At 42.7% G+C, this 20,157-nt stretch overlaps 1 protein-coding gene across 1 annotated transcript in view; it reads right to left on the reverse strand.

Annotated features, from left to right (window-relative positions):
• The window catches only part of CPNE4 (copine 4), a 472,893-nt gene that overhangs the window by 140,976 nt on the left and 311,760 nt on the right, over positions 1-20,157 (reverse strand). Inside the window, exon 3 of the mRNA XM_087870204.1 lies at positions 17,202-17,381. Within this exon, the coding sequence (XP_087726330.1) occupies positions 17,202-17,381 (180 nt within the window). The remainder of the gene's footprint in view (positions 1-17,201; positions 17,382-20,157) is intronic.

Consider the following 20,157-nt stretch of genomic DNA (forward strand, 5'->3'; position numbering starts at 1 on the left):
CTGACAGAGAGCACAGCCTCAGCAAACACCTTGCCCCAAAACCTTGCCCTCACACTTCCCAAAGTAGAATTCCTTATACATTCTAAAGTTCTCCAGAAGCTGATCTATATAATAATTAATGGTCATATTCCCCTACATGAATATGAGTTCTTTGGAGTCAGTAACCGGCCTTATTATGATGTTTTTTACTAACATTGATTGTAATTTTTTTCTGATTATAGAGGCAATATATACTCCTTCCAGAAAATATAGAAAAACATGGAGGTGACACTAAAAATCACCCATAATCCCATCTCCCTGTCATCACTGTTGTCATTTAAAAATATATTTACCTAGTGTTTTGGCCTGGGAAAAAAATGGGTACTTTAAGAGCTAGTATTGTATTTTTTCTCACCTTCAGCAGAGAAGACAAAAGAGAATTTAGTCTTCTTATGGTTACTTTTGATATTCAGAAAAGTTTATGATAATCAGTAACTAAATTTCATAAGCAGCCTAATGGGAAAAAAAAAAAGCAGAAATCTTCACAGGTTTTAAAATAATTGCAGCACCCTTTATAAATAGTTTGAAAACCTCATTTTCGGTAAATAAAAATATTTACCAAAGAATTAATATTTGGGCTATGTGTTATTTGGTGAATCAAATTTTTTTTGGTAATTTGACTTCAGCAAATTGGCTGTTTGGCATATTGATAATACAGTTTATATGTATAGTGTCTCATGCTTCAGGGCTGAGACAAGTATAGGACATTTTTATTTAACGCACTTAGGGGACTGATAAGTAAGAAGGTACAGTAAGACAAATTTATAGGGGAAAGGCAAGGGCCAGATGGTAGGGAGAGCCCTTAAACACCATGGAGATAGGGCTCAGCTTGGATTTTTGTAGATCAGTGGTTCTGAGTTGGGAGTGAAAAGGATTGGAATGAAAGCTGGCTGGAAACAAGCAAGAATGGGTGCTGCAGTAGAGGTCCCAGGGGTCTGCCTTCAACTCTGTTGGCTTATGTGGCTCCCTGTAGGGGGAAACAGGCCCAGGCAAAACTGGTGGGGTAGTCTGGGGGCTGAGCACCCCACACCGGCCTGGCTTAAGGAGTTGGGACCAGGACAAACACCTAGCGTTGCTTTCAGCAGTGACGCATCAGTTCTTACAAATTCTCATTCAGTTCCAGATCTCTTGTTATTCTCCCTTTCCTCATGTGGAGCCCAGAGAGGTATTGTATTACTGTCAATATATGAAACAGGGCTTATAAACACAGGCCCATTTTAATTGCCACTAGATATATCTTTTAAAAACTATCTCTGAAATTAAGTAGACATGAGGAGATGCTTTCCTGTGGGGCACTTGGGTAGGAACACAGTCTGTGGCTGAATGATATCGGTGACTTAGCATGAGGGAAACACTTCATGCTAACAGATGATGTGAGAAGAGGCTGGGGGCAGAGTGGAAGGGGATAGAGATTGTCCTGAAGAGAGATGAGAATGCAGGAAGGGAGGCTTACTTTCAGAGACAAGGAGAAGAAAGAGATGAATAAGAATCACTGACTATTAGAACTAGAAGAAATTTAGAGATTAATCAATACAAAACCTTCCTTTTATAGATGAGGTCACCACATCACCAAGAGGCTAAGCAAACTGCCCAATACGACACAAGGAATTGGTGGCAGGTCCAGGACATAGGGCTCAGACTCCAGGGCAGGGCACCATAAAGGAGATTTAAAGGTACAAAAGGAAGACTCCAGAGAAAGCAGAAGGATTTTCCTAGGATCTGAATTTAAGATTACTTGCCTGACAAAGACAGCAAAAAAAAAAAAGGCAAGAACTGGGGAGTTAAGATGGCGGAGGAGTAGGAGACACCGTTTTCAGCCGGTCCCCTGAGTCGAGCTGGATAGGTACCAGACCAGCCTAAACAACCACGGAACCAGCCTGAGACACAGGAAGACGCATCTGGATCTCTACAAATGAACATCTCCAGCGCTGAGTATTGAGGTACGAAGCGGGGAGCCATGAAACTGTGCACAGATATCGGAAGATATACGGAAGGGGGAGGGAGCCGCCGTGTTCGGGCGCCGGGAAGCGGTAGCCACTTGCACGGGAGAGCGGGCGGGGCTCGCGGACGGCACCCGCAAAACAGCAGACTGAGACCGTGAGCCGGGTGCGCGCGCCACCAGGCATCTCGCGGAACCCCGGAATCCCGGTGCGCTCACTGGATCCAGACTGAGACCGGGAGATCCGGGAGCGCGCGGGGCGGCTGGCGGCTGGCGGCATTAGAAACACAAAGGACAGAGACGCGCCGGCCCTGGAAGTGAGGGCTGGGACGCCGGGTGTGGGGCGCACATCCCGGGACGCTGCAGGGTTGAGCAGCACCAACAGTAACGGAGTTAAAGTGGCCAGAACATTAGTAGAGAACGGGCCGCAATCCCTCTGTTCTGTGACAGAGGCTGAAATTTGGCCGCCGCTGCCCTGACTCTCAGAAAAGGCACAGCAAACCGCCAGGGAAAGCTGCCAGAGAACAAAAGCCTGGAAATACCGGCTCAGGGAGTGCCCATCCCCATCCCCCCTCCCAGGGGACGCGGAGACTCTACCCAAACAGGGCTGCCTGAGTATCGGCGCGGCAGGCCCCTCCCCCAGAACACAGAAGGCAGGCTGAAAAATCAAGAAGCCCACAACCCGAGGCGCCGGGGTGGCGCAGTCATTGAGCGCCTGCCTTCGGCTTAGGGCGTGACCCCGGCGTTCCGGAAAGGAGTCCCTCATCGGGCTCCTCCGCTGGGAGCCTGCTTCTTCCTCTCCCACTCCCCTGCTTCTGTTCCCTCTCTCGCTGGTTGGCTCTCTGTCACATAAATAAATAAATAAAATCTTTAAAGAAGAAGCCCACATCCCTAAGATCCCTATAAAACAAGGGCGCACGGCCTGGGACCCAGTCAATAATTTGGGCTCTGGACAACCCCGCAACTTCTCCTCATCAGAATGACAAGAAGGAGAAGCCACCCCCCAGCAAAGAAAAGACAGTGAGTCTGTGGCCTCTGCCACAGAAATAATGGATATGGATGTAACCAAATTATCAGAAATGGAATTCAGAGTAACGATGGTCAAAATGATGAGTAGAATTGAAAAAACTATTAACGAAAAGGTTACTGAGAATATAGAATCCCTAAGGACAGAAATAAGAGCGAATCTGACAGAAATTAAAAATTCTATGAGCCAAATGCAGGCAAAACTAGAGGCTCTGACGGCCAGGGTCGCAGAAGCAGAGGAACGGGTTAGTGAATTGGAGGATGGGTTAATAGAGGAAAAAATGAAAATAGAAGATGGTCTTAAAAAAATCCACGCCCACGAATGTAGGTTACGGGAGATTACTGACTCAATGAAACGATCCAATGTTAGAATCATCGGCATCCCCGAGGGGGTAGAGAAAAACAGAGGTCTAGAAGAGATATTTGAACAAATTGTAGCTGAAAACTTCCCTAATCTAGCAAGGGAAACAAACATTCGTGTCCAAGAGGCAGAGAGGACCCCTCCCAAGCTCAACCACGACAAACCTATGCCACATCACGTCATAGTGCATTTCGCAAATATTAGATGCAAGGATACAGTATTGAAAGCGGCCAGGGCAAAGAAATTTCTCACGTACCAAGGCAAAAGCATCAGAATTACGTCAGACCTGTCTACACAGACCTGGAATGAGAGAAAGGGTTGGGGGAGCATATTTAAAGCTCTTTCAGAGAAAAACATGCAGCCAAGGATCCTTTATCCAGCAAGGCTGTCATTCAGAATTGATGGAGAAATAAAGACATTTCAGAATCGCCAGTCACTAACCAATTTTGTAACCACGAAACCAGCCGTACAGGAGATATTACGGGGAGTTCTATAAAAGTAAAAAGGCCCCAAGAGTGATACAGAACAGAAAGTCACAGCCAATACAAACAAAGACTTTACTGGCAACATGGCAACATTAAAATCATATCTCTCAGTAATCAGTCTTAATGTAAATGGTTTGAACCATCCCATAAAACGCCACAGGGTTGCAGATTGGATAAAAAGAAATGACCCATCCATTTGCTGTCCACAAGAGACTCATTTCAAACCCAAAGATGCATTCAGACTGAGAGTAAGGGGATGGAGTACCATCTTTCACACAAATGGACCTCAAAAGAAAGCTGGGGTAGCAATTCTCATATCAGATAAATTGGATTTTAAACTACAGACTATAGTTAGAGATGCAGAAGGGCACTATATTATTCTTAAGGGAAGTATTCAACAAGTGGATATGACAATTATAAATATATATGCCCCCAACAGGGGAGCAGCAAGATACACAAGCCAACTCTTAACCAGAATAAAGAGACATATAAATAAAAATACATTAATAGTAGGGGACCTCAACACTCCACTATCAGAAATAGACAGAACACCCTGGCAAAAACTAAGCAAAGAATCAAAGGCTTTGAATGCCATACTCAACGAGTTGGACCTCATAGATATATATAGAACACTACACCCCAGAACCAAAGAATACTCATTCTATTCTAATGCCCATGGAACATTCTCAAGAATAGACCATGTTCTGGGACACAAAACAGGTATCAACCGATACCAAAAGATTGAAATTATCCCCTGCATATTCTCAGACCACAACGCTCTGAAATTGGAACTCAACCACAAGGAAAAATTTGGAAGAAACTCAAACACTTGGAGACTAAGAACCATCCTGCTCAGGAATGACTCGATAAACCAGGAAATCAAAAATCAAATTAAACAATTTATGGAGACCAATGAGAATGAAAATACAACAGTCCAAAACCTATGGGATACTGCAAAGGCAGTCCTAAGGGGGAAATACATAGCCATCCAAGCCTCACTCAAAAGAATAGAAAAATCTAAAATGCAGTTTTTATATTCTCACCTCAAGAAGCTGGAACAGCAACAGAGGGACAGGCCTAATCCACGCACGAGGAAGCAGTTGACCAAAATTAGAGCTGAAATCAATCAAGCAGAAACCAGAAGTACAGTAGAGCAGATCAACAGGACTAGAAGCTGGTTCTTGGAGAGAATCAATAAAATTGACAGACCACTGGCAAGACTTATCCAAAAGAAAAGAGAAAGGACCCAGATTATTAAAATTATGAATGAAAAAGGAGAGGTCACGACGAGCACCATTGAAATTGGAAGGATTATTAGAAATTTTTATCAACAGCTATATGCCAATAAACTAAGCAATCTGGAAGAGATGGAATCCTTCCTGGAAACCTATAAACTACCAAGATTGAAACCGGAAGAAATTGATTCCTTAAACAGGCCAATTAATTATGAAGAGATTGAGTCAGTGATAAACAACCTTCCAAACAACAAAACTCCAGGCCCGGACGGTTTTCCTGGGGAATTCTACCAAACATTCAAAGAAGAAATAATACCTATTCTCCTAAAGCTATTTCAAAAAATAGAAACAGAAGGAAAGCTACCAAACTCATTCTATGAGGCCAATATTACCTTGATCCCCAAACCAGGCAAAGACCCCATCAAAAAGGAGAATTACAGACCGATTTCCCTAATGAATATGGACGCCAAAATCCTCAAGAAGATACTTGCTAATAGAATCCAACAGTACATTAAAAGGATTATCCATCACGATCAAGTGGGATTCATACCTGGGATGCAAGCGTGGTTCAATATTCGCAAATCAATCAGCGTGATACATCATATCAACAAGAAAAGACTCAGGAACCATATGATCCTCTCAATTGATGCCGAAAAAGCATTTGACAAAATACAGCATCCTTTCCTGATTAAAACCCTTCAGAGTGTAGGAATAGAAGGTACATTTCTCAATCTCATAAAAGCCATCTATGAAAAGCCTACTGCAAATATTATTCTCAATGGGGAAAAGCTGGAAGCCTTTCCCTTAAGATCAGGAACTCGACAAGGATGCCCACTCTCGCCACTATTATTCAACATAGTACTAGAAGTCCTTGCAACAGCAATCAGACGACAAAAAGGGATCAAAGGTATTCAAACTGGCAAAGGAGAAGTCAAAATGTCTCTCTTTGCAGATGACATGATACTCTATATGGAAAACCCAAAAGAAGCCACTCCCAAACTATTAGAAGTTATAGAGCAATTCAGTAACGTGGCAGGATACAAAATAAATGCTCAGAAATCAGTTGCATTTCTATACACGAATAACGAGACCGAAGAAAGAGAAATTAGGGAATCCATCCCATTTACAATAGCACCGAAAACCATACGTTACCTTGGAATTAACTTAACCAGAGACGTAAAGGACCTATATTCTAGAAACTATAAATCACTCTTGAAAGACATTGAGGAAGACATAAAAAGATGGAAAGATATTCCATGCTCATGGATCGGAAGAATTAACATAGTTAAAATGTCCATGCTACCCAGAGCAATCTACACTTTCAATGCTATCCCGATCAAAATACCAAGGACATTTTTCAAAGAACTGGAACAAACAGTCCTTAAATTTGTATGGAAACAGAAAAGGCCCCGAATCTCCAAGGAACTGTTGAAAAGGAAAAACAAAGCTGGGGGCATCACAATGCCGGATTTCGAGCTGTACTACAAAGCTGTGATGACAAAGACAGCATGGTACTGGCACAAAAACAGACACATAGACCAATGGAACAGAATAGAGAGCCCAGAAATGGACCCTCGGCTCTTTGGGCAACTAATATTTGATAAAGCAGGAAAAAACATCTGGTGGGAAAAAGACAGTCTCTTCAATAAATGGTGCTGGGAAAATTGGACAGCTACATGCAAGAGAATGAAACTTGACCACTATCTCACACCATACACAAAAATAAACTCCAAATGGATGAAAGACCTCGATGTGAGACAGGAATCCATCAAAATTCTAGAGGAGAACATAGGCAACAACCTCTACGACATCGGCCAAAGCAACCTTTTTCATGACACATCCCCAAAGGCAAGAGAAACAAAAGATAAAATGAATTTATGGGACTTCATCAAGATTAATAGTTTCTGCACAGCCAAGGAAACAGTCAGAAAAACTAAGAGGCAGCCCACGGAATGGGAGAATATATTTGCAAATGACACTACAGATAAAGGACTGGTATCCAAGATCTACAAAGAACTTCTCAAACTCAATACACGAGAAACAAATAAACAAATCAAAAAATGGGCAGAAGATATGAACAGACACTTTTCCAATGAAGACATACAAATGGCTAACAGACACATGAAAAAATGTTCAAAATCATTAGCCATCAAGGAAATTCAAATCAAAACCACACTGAGATACCACCTTACGCCAGTTAGAATGGCAAAAATAGACAAGGCAAGAAACAACAATTGTTGGAGAGGATGTGGAGAAAGGGGATCCCTCCTACATTGTTGGTGGGAATGCAAGTTGGTACAGGCACTCTGGAAAACAGTGTGGAGGTCCCTTAAAAAGTTAAAAATTGAGCTACCCTATGACCCAGCCATTGCACTACTGGGTGTTTACCCCAAAGATACAGACGTAGTGAAGAGAAGGGCCATATGCACCCCAATGTTCATAGCAGCAATGTCCACAATAGCTAAATCGTGGAAGGAGCCGAGATGCCCTTCAACAGATGACTGGATTAAGAAGTTGTGGTCCATATATACGATGGAATATTACTCAGCTATCAGAAAGAACGAGTTCTCAACATTTGCTACAACATGGACAGCACTGGAGGAGATTATGCTAAGTGAAATAAGTCAAGCAGAGAAAGACAACTATCATATGATTTCTCTCATCTATGGAACATAAGAACTAGGATGATCGGTAGGGGAAGAGAGGGATAAAGAAAGGGGGGGTAATCAGAAGGGGGAATGAAACATGAGAGACTATGGACTATTAGAAACAAACTGAGGACTTCAGAGGGGAGGGGGGTGGGGGAATGGGATAGACCGGTGATGGGTAGTAAGGAGGGCACGTATTGCATGGTGCACTGGGTGTTATACACAACTAATGAATCATCGAGCCTTACATCGGAAACCGGGGATGTACTGTATGGTGACTAACATAATATAATAAAAAAATCATTAAAAAAAAAAAAGGCAAGAACTAATTATTTTCCTTGGAGAACTGAAGGCTTGCTCTCCCATGATCACCCTATGTGAATCCCACCTGCCCATGTAGAACAGACAGTTAGCATGGAGAGACCACTTCCTGGGACTTCTCAGCCAGTCCATGGTAGTTGAGATGATGGTATTTAATTATGACCTCATTTATCACTCATGTGGCTTCTGCTTGCAGTAATTCTGCAAAGTTAGAGAAAGCTTTTCATGTGAGAAGCAGAAGGGAAATGAGTTGCCTGCTGTAATGTGTAAATTTGACTTCCCTGGGCCATCAATTTTATGCCACGGGGATATTAGATGTTATGCAACAAAATATCAAGCTGTGGAATCTCAATGTGAGCATTACATTGAGTTTGGATAAAACCCTCTGCATAGCCATACCCCCAGTGTCAACCAACTGGGTCCAACCCACCGGAGACCAGATTCCCACTGACCATTGCCAGCTTGTGGTCTGCCAATCCTTTCAGGGGCCATTGTGGTTGATGTAATCCTAACATTCACCTGTGTCAGAAAAGGAACCAACGGCCTGGCTAATAGGTCCCTTGTACTATACTTAGTGGAAAGGAGTTAAGATCTTCACCAAGATGTAAATTCCAAATTCCTGTACATGATCCTTTGTGGGACTATAAACTTTATGAAGCAACTCTTTTTCCGGCTCTCTAGATGTTTTATTCGTCCTTCTTAATTTCTCCAGACAATTTCCCTGAACATTAGTTCTTTCATAATTAAAACTAGTGATTCAGTGCCCAAGACTTATTAGCATTCCACCCCCAAGATTCTGGTGGAGTGGTTCTCAAACTGTGGCCCCTGACCAGCAGCATCCTCATGACCTGGGATCTTAGAAATGCAAATGATAGGTCTTTTGCTAAATACACTAACTCACAAACTCTGAGGGTGGGGCCTCCAGAGATTCTGATTAGAGCTCAAGTTTGAGAATTGTTGCTCTGTGTAAGGCAGTGCATGATTCCTCTCTCATAAATGAGGGTGAGCACCCCGGACAGCCTAGGACTATTTTAAGGGATCACAAATTTCCCTGTCCCACTCATGACGACAGAAAGCAGGACATTCTTGGTTTTAACAATGTTCTCTGAACTTTGGGGGAAGAAACACACTAACGTACAGCTCCATGGTAATGAAGAGAGGAGGACAGTTGTAATTGTACTCTGAGCCTTGGAGAAGAGGAAATGCCCAGAAGAAAAGCAATGATAAGACCTGGGGGCAACTGCTGAATTTGGTTACTGGGGAGCTCAACAGCACCCTCTGGGTGCTGACTTTATAAGGTTCTGGTTTTGGGAGGTTGAGACATGGATACTATTTAACAAACCATGCTGTATTTAGAGTAAATTCAGTATGCAAACCTGGAGGAAAAATGACAAAGGTGGTTTTTCTTTTTTGCAAGAGGATTCCTATCAGCTTTGTATAAGACAAACAAACAAACTTAAAAATAACCCAAGTAAAACAAAATCTTAGCAAGGTCAACTGTGACTTGGCTCTGGATTAATAGATACTACATTCTAATTTATACTAGTTAGTGATGAGCTATGAGGGGCTTTGGAGCCAAACAGATCTGCATTTGAGTTCCAACTCCACGTTTACTAGCTGTGTGGCCTAAAATAAGTTACCCGGCTTTATTCAGTGTGTTTCCTCAAATATAAATGAGGATAATGGTAGTGCCTACTTCCCAGGGACGTCCAGCTGATTAACTTAAGTGCGGTAGAGCAAATGCCTCGCCCAGTGACTGGCAAATACAAGTACCCTGAGAAAGTTAACTGTGCTACATTTACTGTTCTCATTATTTCTGACTCAGTGTCCCCACTGCATTTGGTGCATGAAGAAGTGGAAGATTTCAAGGATGACTGGACTAGTTAGTAAGCAATGAAAGAAAGTGAAGGCACCACATTAAAGAACGTCTGCTTGCTGTTCTAGATGGTGAGGAATCATCCCAACTTCCCTTGGCATGCCCTCTCTTGGGGGCAGCAGGAGAGGGGCTTAGCTCCTGGTCTCCTTTCTGCCAACAGAAATCCAAGGACGGTCTCCAAGCTCACCCAGAAGGAGTACACAGCCTTCTGGGCACCCTGCATCTCTGTGATTCGCCCCCCTCATCCATCTGCTGAGAACACACAGTTCTGCCTGGAGTGCTCTTGGAGGACATGATCCTTCATTTGGCATTATTGCTCAGTGCTAAGTCACTGGCTGTGCTTATCCTCAACTTCATGGCCAACCCCAGTTTCCAGCATGCTGAGGGCTGCTAGTTCCCTTTCCTAAAAGCCACAAGTCCCGTGTTTCACACGACAGAGTGAAGATGTGGCCAACTCACATGGACAGGGCAAGTACCCGTAGACGGCCTTGAGGAGACAACTGTGAATGTGTGACTTTCGGCATGGGTTTTGGGATGTCACTTTATCCCTTCTTTTGGGCCTTAGTTATGGTAAGACAGGAAATGGAATACCTACCCCCAATTATTTCAGAGATCTGAGTTGAAACCAATTTTACTTAAAAATAGTCTGAATAAAGTAAATATTACACCAACACACACACACACACACACACACACACACACACACACACACACTGACTCTTTTGACTAAATAAAGTTTTCAATAAACTTGAGGCGAAGTCCTAAGTTCAGTTTTACTAATTGCCCACAATATGGGTGTTCTTTTATGTTTTATAATTTTTATTTTGTTATATTAGTCACCATACAGTACATCCCCAGTTTTTGATGCAATGTTCCACAGAACATGGGTGTTCTATCATAATCTTTTCGCTTCTACCTTCACTCCTGAAACAAAGTTGGCCCCTAGATATGTTGATTCTTCCCATCATTTCCTAGATTCTCAGATCCCGATTCTCAGGTCCTGAATGCTCTGTGCTGGGGACTCTGCTAAGCTCCTTATATGTGTTTTCTCACTTGATTCTCACAATATTTCTTGAGGCCAACTCTATTATTATCTCTACTTTGCATATGAAGAGGCTGAGGCTTAAGTGGCTGCAAGAATTTGCCTGTGGACATACAACTTGAGAGCCACTGAGCTGGGATTTGACTCTAGACCCCGAGGCTCCACAGCAGGTGCATTTAAGCGTTATCAAACAGTGCCTCAGACCCCGACTGTGCCGGTCCTCCCCCTGCTGGATAGCTCCTGCATCCAGCCATTCCCTGCCTAACTAAGCAGTGCGAGGGGGGAAAAGTCTTGATCCACTGAAGTGATGAAGAAGGAAAGTACTGATGTTTCTTGGTCTTTTTGTGTTTTTTGGGGGGGTTGTTTTGTTTTTGTGTTTGTTTTGTTTTTGCTGGACCATACTAGAGAGAAGAACAGTTTAGAAAAGAGAGAAAGCTCCCATTCACACCAAAATATAACATCGAGTTCACGCTTTTATCTGAAAGAATGTGGAGATGTCTTTGCATACTCAACAGTTTTTTAAAAATCCTTTACGATTTGTTCATATATGGAACGTGCAATGAACTTCCTTCTAAAAATAAAAACAAAACAGTCTCTCTGAGGGATCTCACCCACTTTCAGGCTACCTGCGCTATAGGGAGTCCACTCTCAAATCCGTTATCAATTCCAGATCCATGTGGTCAGATGCCAACTGTCAACCTCCTCCGGATTCTCCACAGACATCCTGAGCTGAACATGCCAGCACATTCTATTCCCCAATGCACTCCTCAATCTGATTCTCCTGAAGATAGGCAAATCACTCCTCCAGTAACCAGAACCAGCTACCTGCAAGCTCCTCCTCCTTTACCCGTTCTCCAAGGCTTGTTGATGCTGCTCTCGGTCGCACTCTTCCCTGGGCCTCAACTTCCATCACCACTGCCCTCTCATCTCTTTCCTGTTATAGCATGAGCTTTCTAACTGGTTTCCCTGGCTCCACACCCACTCTCTCCCACCTCCCCTCATGGGAATGCAAAAGTGATCTTTCTGATATACACATGCAATCTTGTTCTCCCCCTAGTCAAATCCCTCCAGGATCTCCAGTGCAGCACATCCAAGCTCTGCGAACTTTAGAGAAAGGCACCTAAGTCCTCCTGGTCTGGCTCCTCTTCTCCTGTCCAGCCTCCCCTATCCCTCTTCCACCCTCACTTAGAGTTCTGTGCTATTCCTGCGCTGCCATACGTTTTTGTGTCCCGGTCATTTTGCCCAGAGAGTCCTTATTTCTTTTCTCTGCTGGTGAATTCCTACTCATCCTTTGAGATTCAGGTCCAGAGTCATCTTTCTTAGGAGACCTCCCTGATTCCCTCTAGGTAGAGGTAGCCCCTAGAATGCATCTCTGTTGTAGCACAAAGTAACACGCATTTTAATTATTTACCAGTCTGTGTCTCCCAGCTAATTATAAGCTCTTCCAGGGACAGGCCTCTGTCTTTTTCATTTTTGTGTCTCTAGCACCTACCAGGGTACTTGGTATAACTGGGGCACTTGTTAAATGCTTGTTGAAATATGAATATATGATTGAATGGAACGTATCATGTTAAAATAAAAGTTCATACTGATCTAAAATTTTCAAAATGAACTAATCAATAAATGTGGCTTGAGCATGTGTGATATATAAAGAATGGTGTTGCATTAGACATGAAGAAGTACCGATTATGGCTTCTGCCTTAAGAAACTTATAATCTAGCTGGGGGGCCAGAGGATATGTATAAAAATAAATGTTAATTAAGAGACAAATGATTTTAATGAACTGAAAAAAAGGAACTTCTCAAGGCAGTTACTAAATGAGTGAAGTGGAGATGGGTTATAGGATCTCAGAGACTGAAAAGGTCACTATGGCCTAGAGAAGGGGTTCTACGGAGTATGACTTGATTAGTTAGAACTCCATGTTGTAAGTGGCCAAAAGAATTAGCCCATAATGATTTAAATAACAAAGGGAAGCCACTGACCAAAATTCCCAGGAACGACTGGCTTCAGACAGGACACCATCTAGCATGCAAGTAATATGACCCGATTTCTCTCTATTTCGCTGTTCTTCCCTTTGAGGTGCCAGCTTCTTTCCTTTTCACCCACATTTTGTTATGTTATCACCCTTCCTTTTCCTCCCCCAGCAGCATTATGTTCTCCCCTTGAAGGGTACCATTTCCGGACCGCATAGCCTCACCTTATCTTTCTCGGAAGGCTTTAGCAAATATGTATTTACATTTCACTATCTCTGATAGTTGTATACCTTCAATGAACTAATCACCGTGGCCACAAAAATAGGATAATTTGATTGATTTCAGCCTATTAGTGCCCACCCCCAAAGTATGAAAAGGTCAAGCATACCTATTACATGGCTGATAATATAAAAGGGTGGTTGCCCATGAATATACAAGATACCCACAGAGGCTAGTGTGTCACCTGGGGTGGGAGGGAAAGCAGTGTGGCTTGGGAAACATGGCTTTGGGCTACGCTGAACAGGTTTGACTTCTTTCTCGCTTGCTTCACCTAAGCCAGATGTTAAAAGAGATCTCAGAACATGTGGCCTCTCCCCGTTATCCTTCTTTGAATCATGGCAGAAGAAAGAGCTTTGGATTAGGGACCAAAAGCTCTTGACTTCTGGTCTTGGCTCTGTCAGGACATTATATCTTTTTGAGCCTCTGTTTTCTCAGCTATAAAATGCAGATGATGACACCTGTCTTCCCAGCATTGTCAAGGGGATCACATGAAATGGTCAGTATGGAAGCTCTTTCAAAAGTATCAAGATATATTTAGAAAGTACTATATATAATCTTACACTCAGTGCTCACTTCCATATAGTCCTCATCTTGAGGGCTTAAAAAAATTAAGCCAGTTTCCCTTTGTTCACCCCACTCCAGACAGTCCGTCCATTTGTCATTGATATGTTTTCATTGGTATACTCTATATCAATCATGGTGCTTTTGGCTCAGGGAATGGAAAACCCCACTCCAAACAACTTTAACAATAGGACACTTTATTATCTCATGATAAGGAGTCCACAGACAGGGTGGGCTCCAGGTGCAGTATGTCAGCCAGTGCCTCCACCTCTTCTGGCTCTGAGCTCACCTTAGGGTTGCTCTCATCCTCACCCCTGCTACAAAGTAGCTACAGTGGTTCCAGGAATCATAGCTAGACAACTCCTTCTTCATATGTGGATATCTCTCCCCCCGCCCCTTAGGCTAAAACAGATTTCCAAGAAAAACCGTCATGTCTTACTGATTAGAACTAGCCACAAGCCCACCCCTAAACCAATCTCTGGCAAAAGGGAATGCGATTCATTATGATTGGCTGAGATTACTCAGGATTTACCCTTGAGCTGGAGATAGGGCTATTATCTACGCAGCCAGATGATGGAAAATGATCTGAAAATGATCAGGGCCTAATGGCTGAAAGAGTGACTGGCTACTGAGTAGGCAGCCAATAACGTCTGTGTCACAGATGCCGTCAATGCCCTGCTCATTTCCCGGGGCCTATGACTTCAGTGCACATCACTGACTTCTCACCACTAGCACCTGTATTTCTTTGCTTGTAAGCTTCTTGGGCTACTCGCAGCCTGCACTGCTGCCCAAGCAATAAGCCAGAAAAACTGGGGGATTGATGTTCCCACCCTGGAGACAGCCCTCAATGACTGATGACCTGTATACTCCAAGTATAAATACCCAAGTTCCCTCACCTCTAGGGTGAGATAACTCTGTGGTGTTTCCTCTAGACTGGCTTCCAGAATTTCCCCAGGAGAATTAAGCTCCAGTTGGCCACAGTGGTAGCTGGCTTGACAACACTCTCACAGGCTGCCTTCCTTTTCCTGTCTTACTTTCTCATTCTGCTATGACATCTCCTTCACCTCCTTTGACTTCCTGTCTCAGAGTTAGCTTCTTGGGAAACTCAAATGAAGATACTATGTACCATATGCCAAACTTCTTCCTGAATCCACAGTCTTTGTATATAATTTTTTCATCTGCGTGGAATGTGTTTCCTCTTTCTTCTCACCTGATGCACTCACTCTCCCTTCACGTCTTGGTGTAAATGTCACTTCCCTTCAGAATCCTTTGATTGTCTGTCCACCTGACACCATTCTCTCAATCTTTCCTCTCCTATTCTATACTTCTCCTTAACAATAAGTACAATGGTTGTAATTTAATTGTTTGTGTGATTTAATTATTTGCTTTCCATCTTTATCCACAACTAGCCTCTGAGCTGCTTGAGGGTAGGGACAATGTTTTTGGCTCAACACTACACCACCGACCTCCAGCACAATGCCTGGCACAAAGAGGGTCAAGGACTTCCTGGCTGCTGGAAAGATGAGGGTTGTGAGTGACTAAAGATGCAAATTTGAGGGTCACTCACATGGAGAAAATGATCAAATCTTTCGATGAAAAAGATCTTTGATTCACATGACTTCTACAAGGATCTACATTTGTTTCTTAGGACAGAATATAACTTTGATACATGAGGGGATGTCTGTAATCTCAAAGAGAAACTTGCAGTGGCTCATTTGTATCTGTAAGAGATGACACTTTAACCACCTTATTTTCTTTATACATTACAGAATTCTACCTCAAATCCCCTATTCATTCATTCATTCATTCATTCATTCATTCATTCATTCAATGCCTACTACTTATTAGGCATGTACCTGGCAAGACGCCAGCACTATCTGCTATCAACTGTTTTCAAAAGTCATGAGAGAGATTGTATTGATGGAGAATATTCCAGATTCCTTCTCTGACTCCCCTCAACCATCCCTTTACATTGGGCTTTTGGCTTTCATTAAAAAAACAAGGAACGAGCTCATGAAAATAATCACTATATCTGCTGAAAAAGGTATCTGAGGACATTGTCCGTTTTGTCACCCAGTGTTCACATGGGAGACGTTCGTGATAAGTGGCGTGAGGCACGGTAAAAACAAAAAGACATGCATGCTTGTCATCTCTTTGCCAGGCAGGCTCTTTCTTACTAATCCCTAAACCAGACCCTTGCCTCTGCATGGGATTGATGCAGGTTTTATGGGGCTTGAGGTTTATATAATTTGGAATCCTTTGAGAAAAAAGTGCAAGACCACAAATAAAAATGTCATGCAGAGCCTTGGAAACACTCTAGCCAAGTGAGGGGCTCTGAAGTTCCAGCTTCACTGGTTTTGCAGTAAATCAGCCTCTGACCCTGATTCAGTGAACCTGCTCTCCTCTGCCCCTCACCCCTGCCACGGTTGTTCTGACCTCTCTACCTCGTTTATATTGATTTCTTACTTGAAAATGCTTCCTCCTCCTTTTTCAATCTGTGGACTACATTTTTTTTTCGAAGTTTGAATCCACAGTGCCTTCTTTGATTCTAACTAGCTGAAAGCTCTCCCTTCTTGAAGGTCCACACTCTATGACTATAACCCAGGATATTTTGTCTCATTATGGCTTAAATTGCATCGTTAATTGCTCTATTTTAGCTACATAGTGTGCCTTCCCCAATAAGAGTGTCCACTTCTTGGGCATAAGGACTATTTCTTCATTTAGATCTCTCCTCAGTACCTACTAGAGTTCTGGTTACAGCAGTATGGGAAGGAAAAAGGAAAGGTGTCATGAAGCAGAATTATGCAGTTTGAAGTGAAGCCAACTTCATTTGAGTTCTAGTTCTGCCACTTGTTAGTGTGGGGCTTTAGGCTTAACCACTCTGAGTCTTAGTTTTCTCACTGATAGATAGATACAGGAATGACGTTTATTTTGCATCATTGTGAGAATTAAGTAAAAGCATTTGTTCATTCACCAAACATCTATTTATCCCCACTCTTGGGCTATTTCTGGTACCAGAAGCTTGGAATACATGTAACTGAGCAACACTCCCTTTACGGGGGTTCTCATGGTTGAGTTGGGAGATGGAAATTTACAATGTAACAGAATAAGACTATAACACACAATCAGAGTGTAGTAAGTGCTCAATAGTTGTGAAAGAACTGACAGAATGAAGGAATTCAGAAGAGAAAATGGTTAATTTTGCAAAGTAAGTAGGTCTTCCCATATTTGCCACATCATCCCTGTGTAAACACACTGTTAACTATAATGGATAGGACAGTGTATGGGAACTCATAAAATGTGACACGTAAAGGAAAAATAAAACCAAAGGAGAAAGAATGCAAGGAGAGAGGAAAAAGGGGAGGAAGAGAGTCCTCAACGAGGCAAGGAGTGGGAAGGGACCTCTGTGGACCCACCTGGCCGAGTGTGCACTCCATGCCACCCAGGAAGTCGGCCTCCTTCAGCCCATTGTGGTTGCTGCTGATGTCATGGACTTCAAACCGCAGACGCTGCACCTCTTCAAAGTAAAAGTCCACAGTGAACAGTTTTGAATACACTGGGTTTATGCAGGTGCGGATCACCTCTGTTCTGTCAACCTGCAAGGAGAGAAGAAGAGAAAACCCCACCAAGGATTAGGGCTTTTTATTACTATCCTTTAGGTGAAATAATCCTCTGGTGCTTTCCCTTCTTCCAAACCATAAGTGCCCTCCATTGAGTCACCAAAGCGAGCCGTTTGAAAGCCTACAAGGAAGCAACTTCTGAGAATGGGCCACGTTTCAAGGAGGGAAATCTTATTAGACAGAATAATTTGAAGCATTGCATTTAGAGTATGTTGTATTGTTAGGTAATAAGGCAACAAGATGGATCAATTATTAGTGACTGCCTGGAGCCCTAGGATGAAAAAGAGTCTGAAAGCACATCTGGGCTCAGGAGAAAAGAAATCTGTAATAGATTAGTGATGTCTGATGGGCACAGTAATGGCAAATGAGCAGGTAGGCACCCCATTTTAGCCAATCCTACTCTAACATGAGTTTTGCAACTCCTGATTCCTAACATAACGAAGTGGAAAGGCCATGAGAATGGGAATGAAGATGACTGCCTTTGGTCTCAACTATGCCTTTTATTGGGTTTATAATGGTTGCTAAGTCATTTCAATTCCCTGGAAGATGAAAAGCCCCCTCCTGCTCGAACATTCCATGGGTTATGACTCCCACTGCCTTCTGTGATAATAGCTCTTCATTTGCCCCTCTCTCTCAGATCCATATCTGCCACTGTCCACCCTACTCCTGCCCTTGGAGGCTGACCTCCTTGGATGGTATTTCCTGAACTTCCTTGTCCTCTAGATTCTGGTTTGAATCAGCCAAGGGGAGGACTTAGCAGGAGATCAGACAGTAGAAGGACAGAGGTGCTGGCAGCAGCATGGTGCCTCTGCACACATAGAATCTGCTAGTAAATTCCTTTCCACAGAGGGAGCTTTTGTGGGTTCTGGTAACACAATGCCCCCTCTCTCTCTCGACTCTTCAGACCATAGGGTGGTATTGACTTTCTGCTGTTTCTATCCCCTAATAAGCCTCACATTCTTTGTTGGCTCCCCTATCCCTGTCCATGCCCCCAGAAAGCATCCTTCTGTAAAGTGTTTAACCCTTTAGATGAAACTCTCTGGGTATGCCATGTGTTTTTGCTGGTACCCTTACCACTAAGGTTCTTTTCTTCTATGTCTGTCACATGTCAAAACACCATTTATAACACCATTTATATCCTGGGATGCTAACCGAAGATCTTAATGACAGCTAACCCAAATTATAGCTAACCCAAGATCTTACAGTATCTCTCAACTGGAGATATCCATTACTCATATTTTACAAATCAACTGGAGCCTACATATACTTTTAGCTTTCAAATGGAAACATGGTCTAGTGGATACTTACTAGTGTCATTCATTAGCAAAAACTGGGAAAACCATTTCCTGCACTTTCATTAGAGTACAAAGAAACAGTCTCTCAAAAAACTGAAGGGAAGACTGTCTTTAACCATATCATGCACATACATGTTATCCAGCAAAGAAAAAATTCTTGCTGCAGCCTCCCCTGACATTCTTGCACTCAGTGTTTTGTCCCTGGCCCAATCATCCCAATGGGCCCTATGTGAGAGAGAGTTGTCCTGTAAGGAACATCACCTGCTATTCCTGAGGGGATGGACAATACAGGTTGTGAGGAGAAGGAGAACCTGATTCTGGTTATGTCCCTGTCCAACAGACAGAAAACCAAATTCCAAACTACTATTGATTCGCATTTTTCAATAAGCTATTTTTCAGGTCAACAGTTATTTGACTCTTCTGGGTTCTCCTGAAGTCTCAGCTTCTATTTGAACTGAATTTTACATTTTTTTAAAAGTTAAATTCAAGTTAGTTAACATATAATGTAGTATTGGTTTCAGGAGTAGACTTTAGCGATTTATCACTTACGTAAACACCCAGTGCTCATCCTAATATGTGCTCTCCTTAATGACCATCACCCATTTACCCCATCCCTTCCCATGGCTCCCCTCTAGCAATCCTCAGTTTGTTCTCTGTAGTTAAGAGTCTCTTATGGTTTGGGGTGCCTGGGTGGCTCAGTCAGCTGAGCGTCTGACTCTTGGTTTCAGCTCAGGTCATAATCTCAGTGTCATGAGATTGAGTCATGTGATGGGCTCTGTGCTCAGCAGGGAGTCTGCTTGAGAGTCTCTCTCTCCCTCTCCCTCCTCTTCCCCATGCTCATTCTCTCACTCTCTCTCTAAATAAATAAATGAATCTTTTTTTTTAAAGTCTCTTATGGTTTGCCTGAGTTTTACATTTTTATATAATATTCATTCTGTGGGATAGGACTGAATGCGTCATTGGCTGATTGTATAGGTACAAGGATTTACTATATTGATATAATTTTTTCAGTTGTTAAAAGATCATGGTTTTGAATAGTAGTATAAATCAGAGGTCACAAATCGGCAGTCTGCAAGTTCAAGCTGGAGGTGTTTTATTGGTCCCGTTTAAATGTATTTCCCCCCTTAATTTGCCAACATAAAAGGCAACAATAAATAAAATAAAATAGTCCCATAAATAGGACTATTTTTATTGTCCCTCCCACCTTTGGAAAAAAACCAGAATATCAGGCAACGTGGGGCCACATTCATACATGGCAACAATTGGGGACTGCCCCATTCAGATGGGGCACTCAATCTCCAAGCTCTTCTGCCTCGGTTAGTTTCCCTGTTTGACAACTAGAAGCATTTTTGCAACATCTGGTCCAAATTCACAGAATAATGAGCCATATAAGAGATTTAATTATATTCATGTGGTGCCTTTTGATATAGGATTTTGAAATAACCCCCGAGAACTAA

The sequence above is a fragment of the Ursus americanus genome, chromosome 20 (genome assembly GCF_024610735.1).
Source record: "Ursus americanus isolate L20-20 chromosome 20, mUrsAme1.1.p, whole genome shotgun sequence".
Classification (NCBI taxonomy): domain Eukaryota; kingdom Metazoa; phylum Chordata; class Mammalia; order Carnivora; family Ursidae; genus Ursus; species Ursus americanus.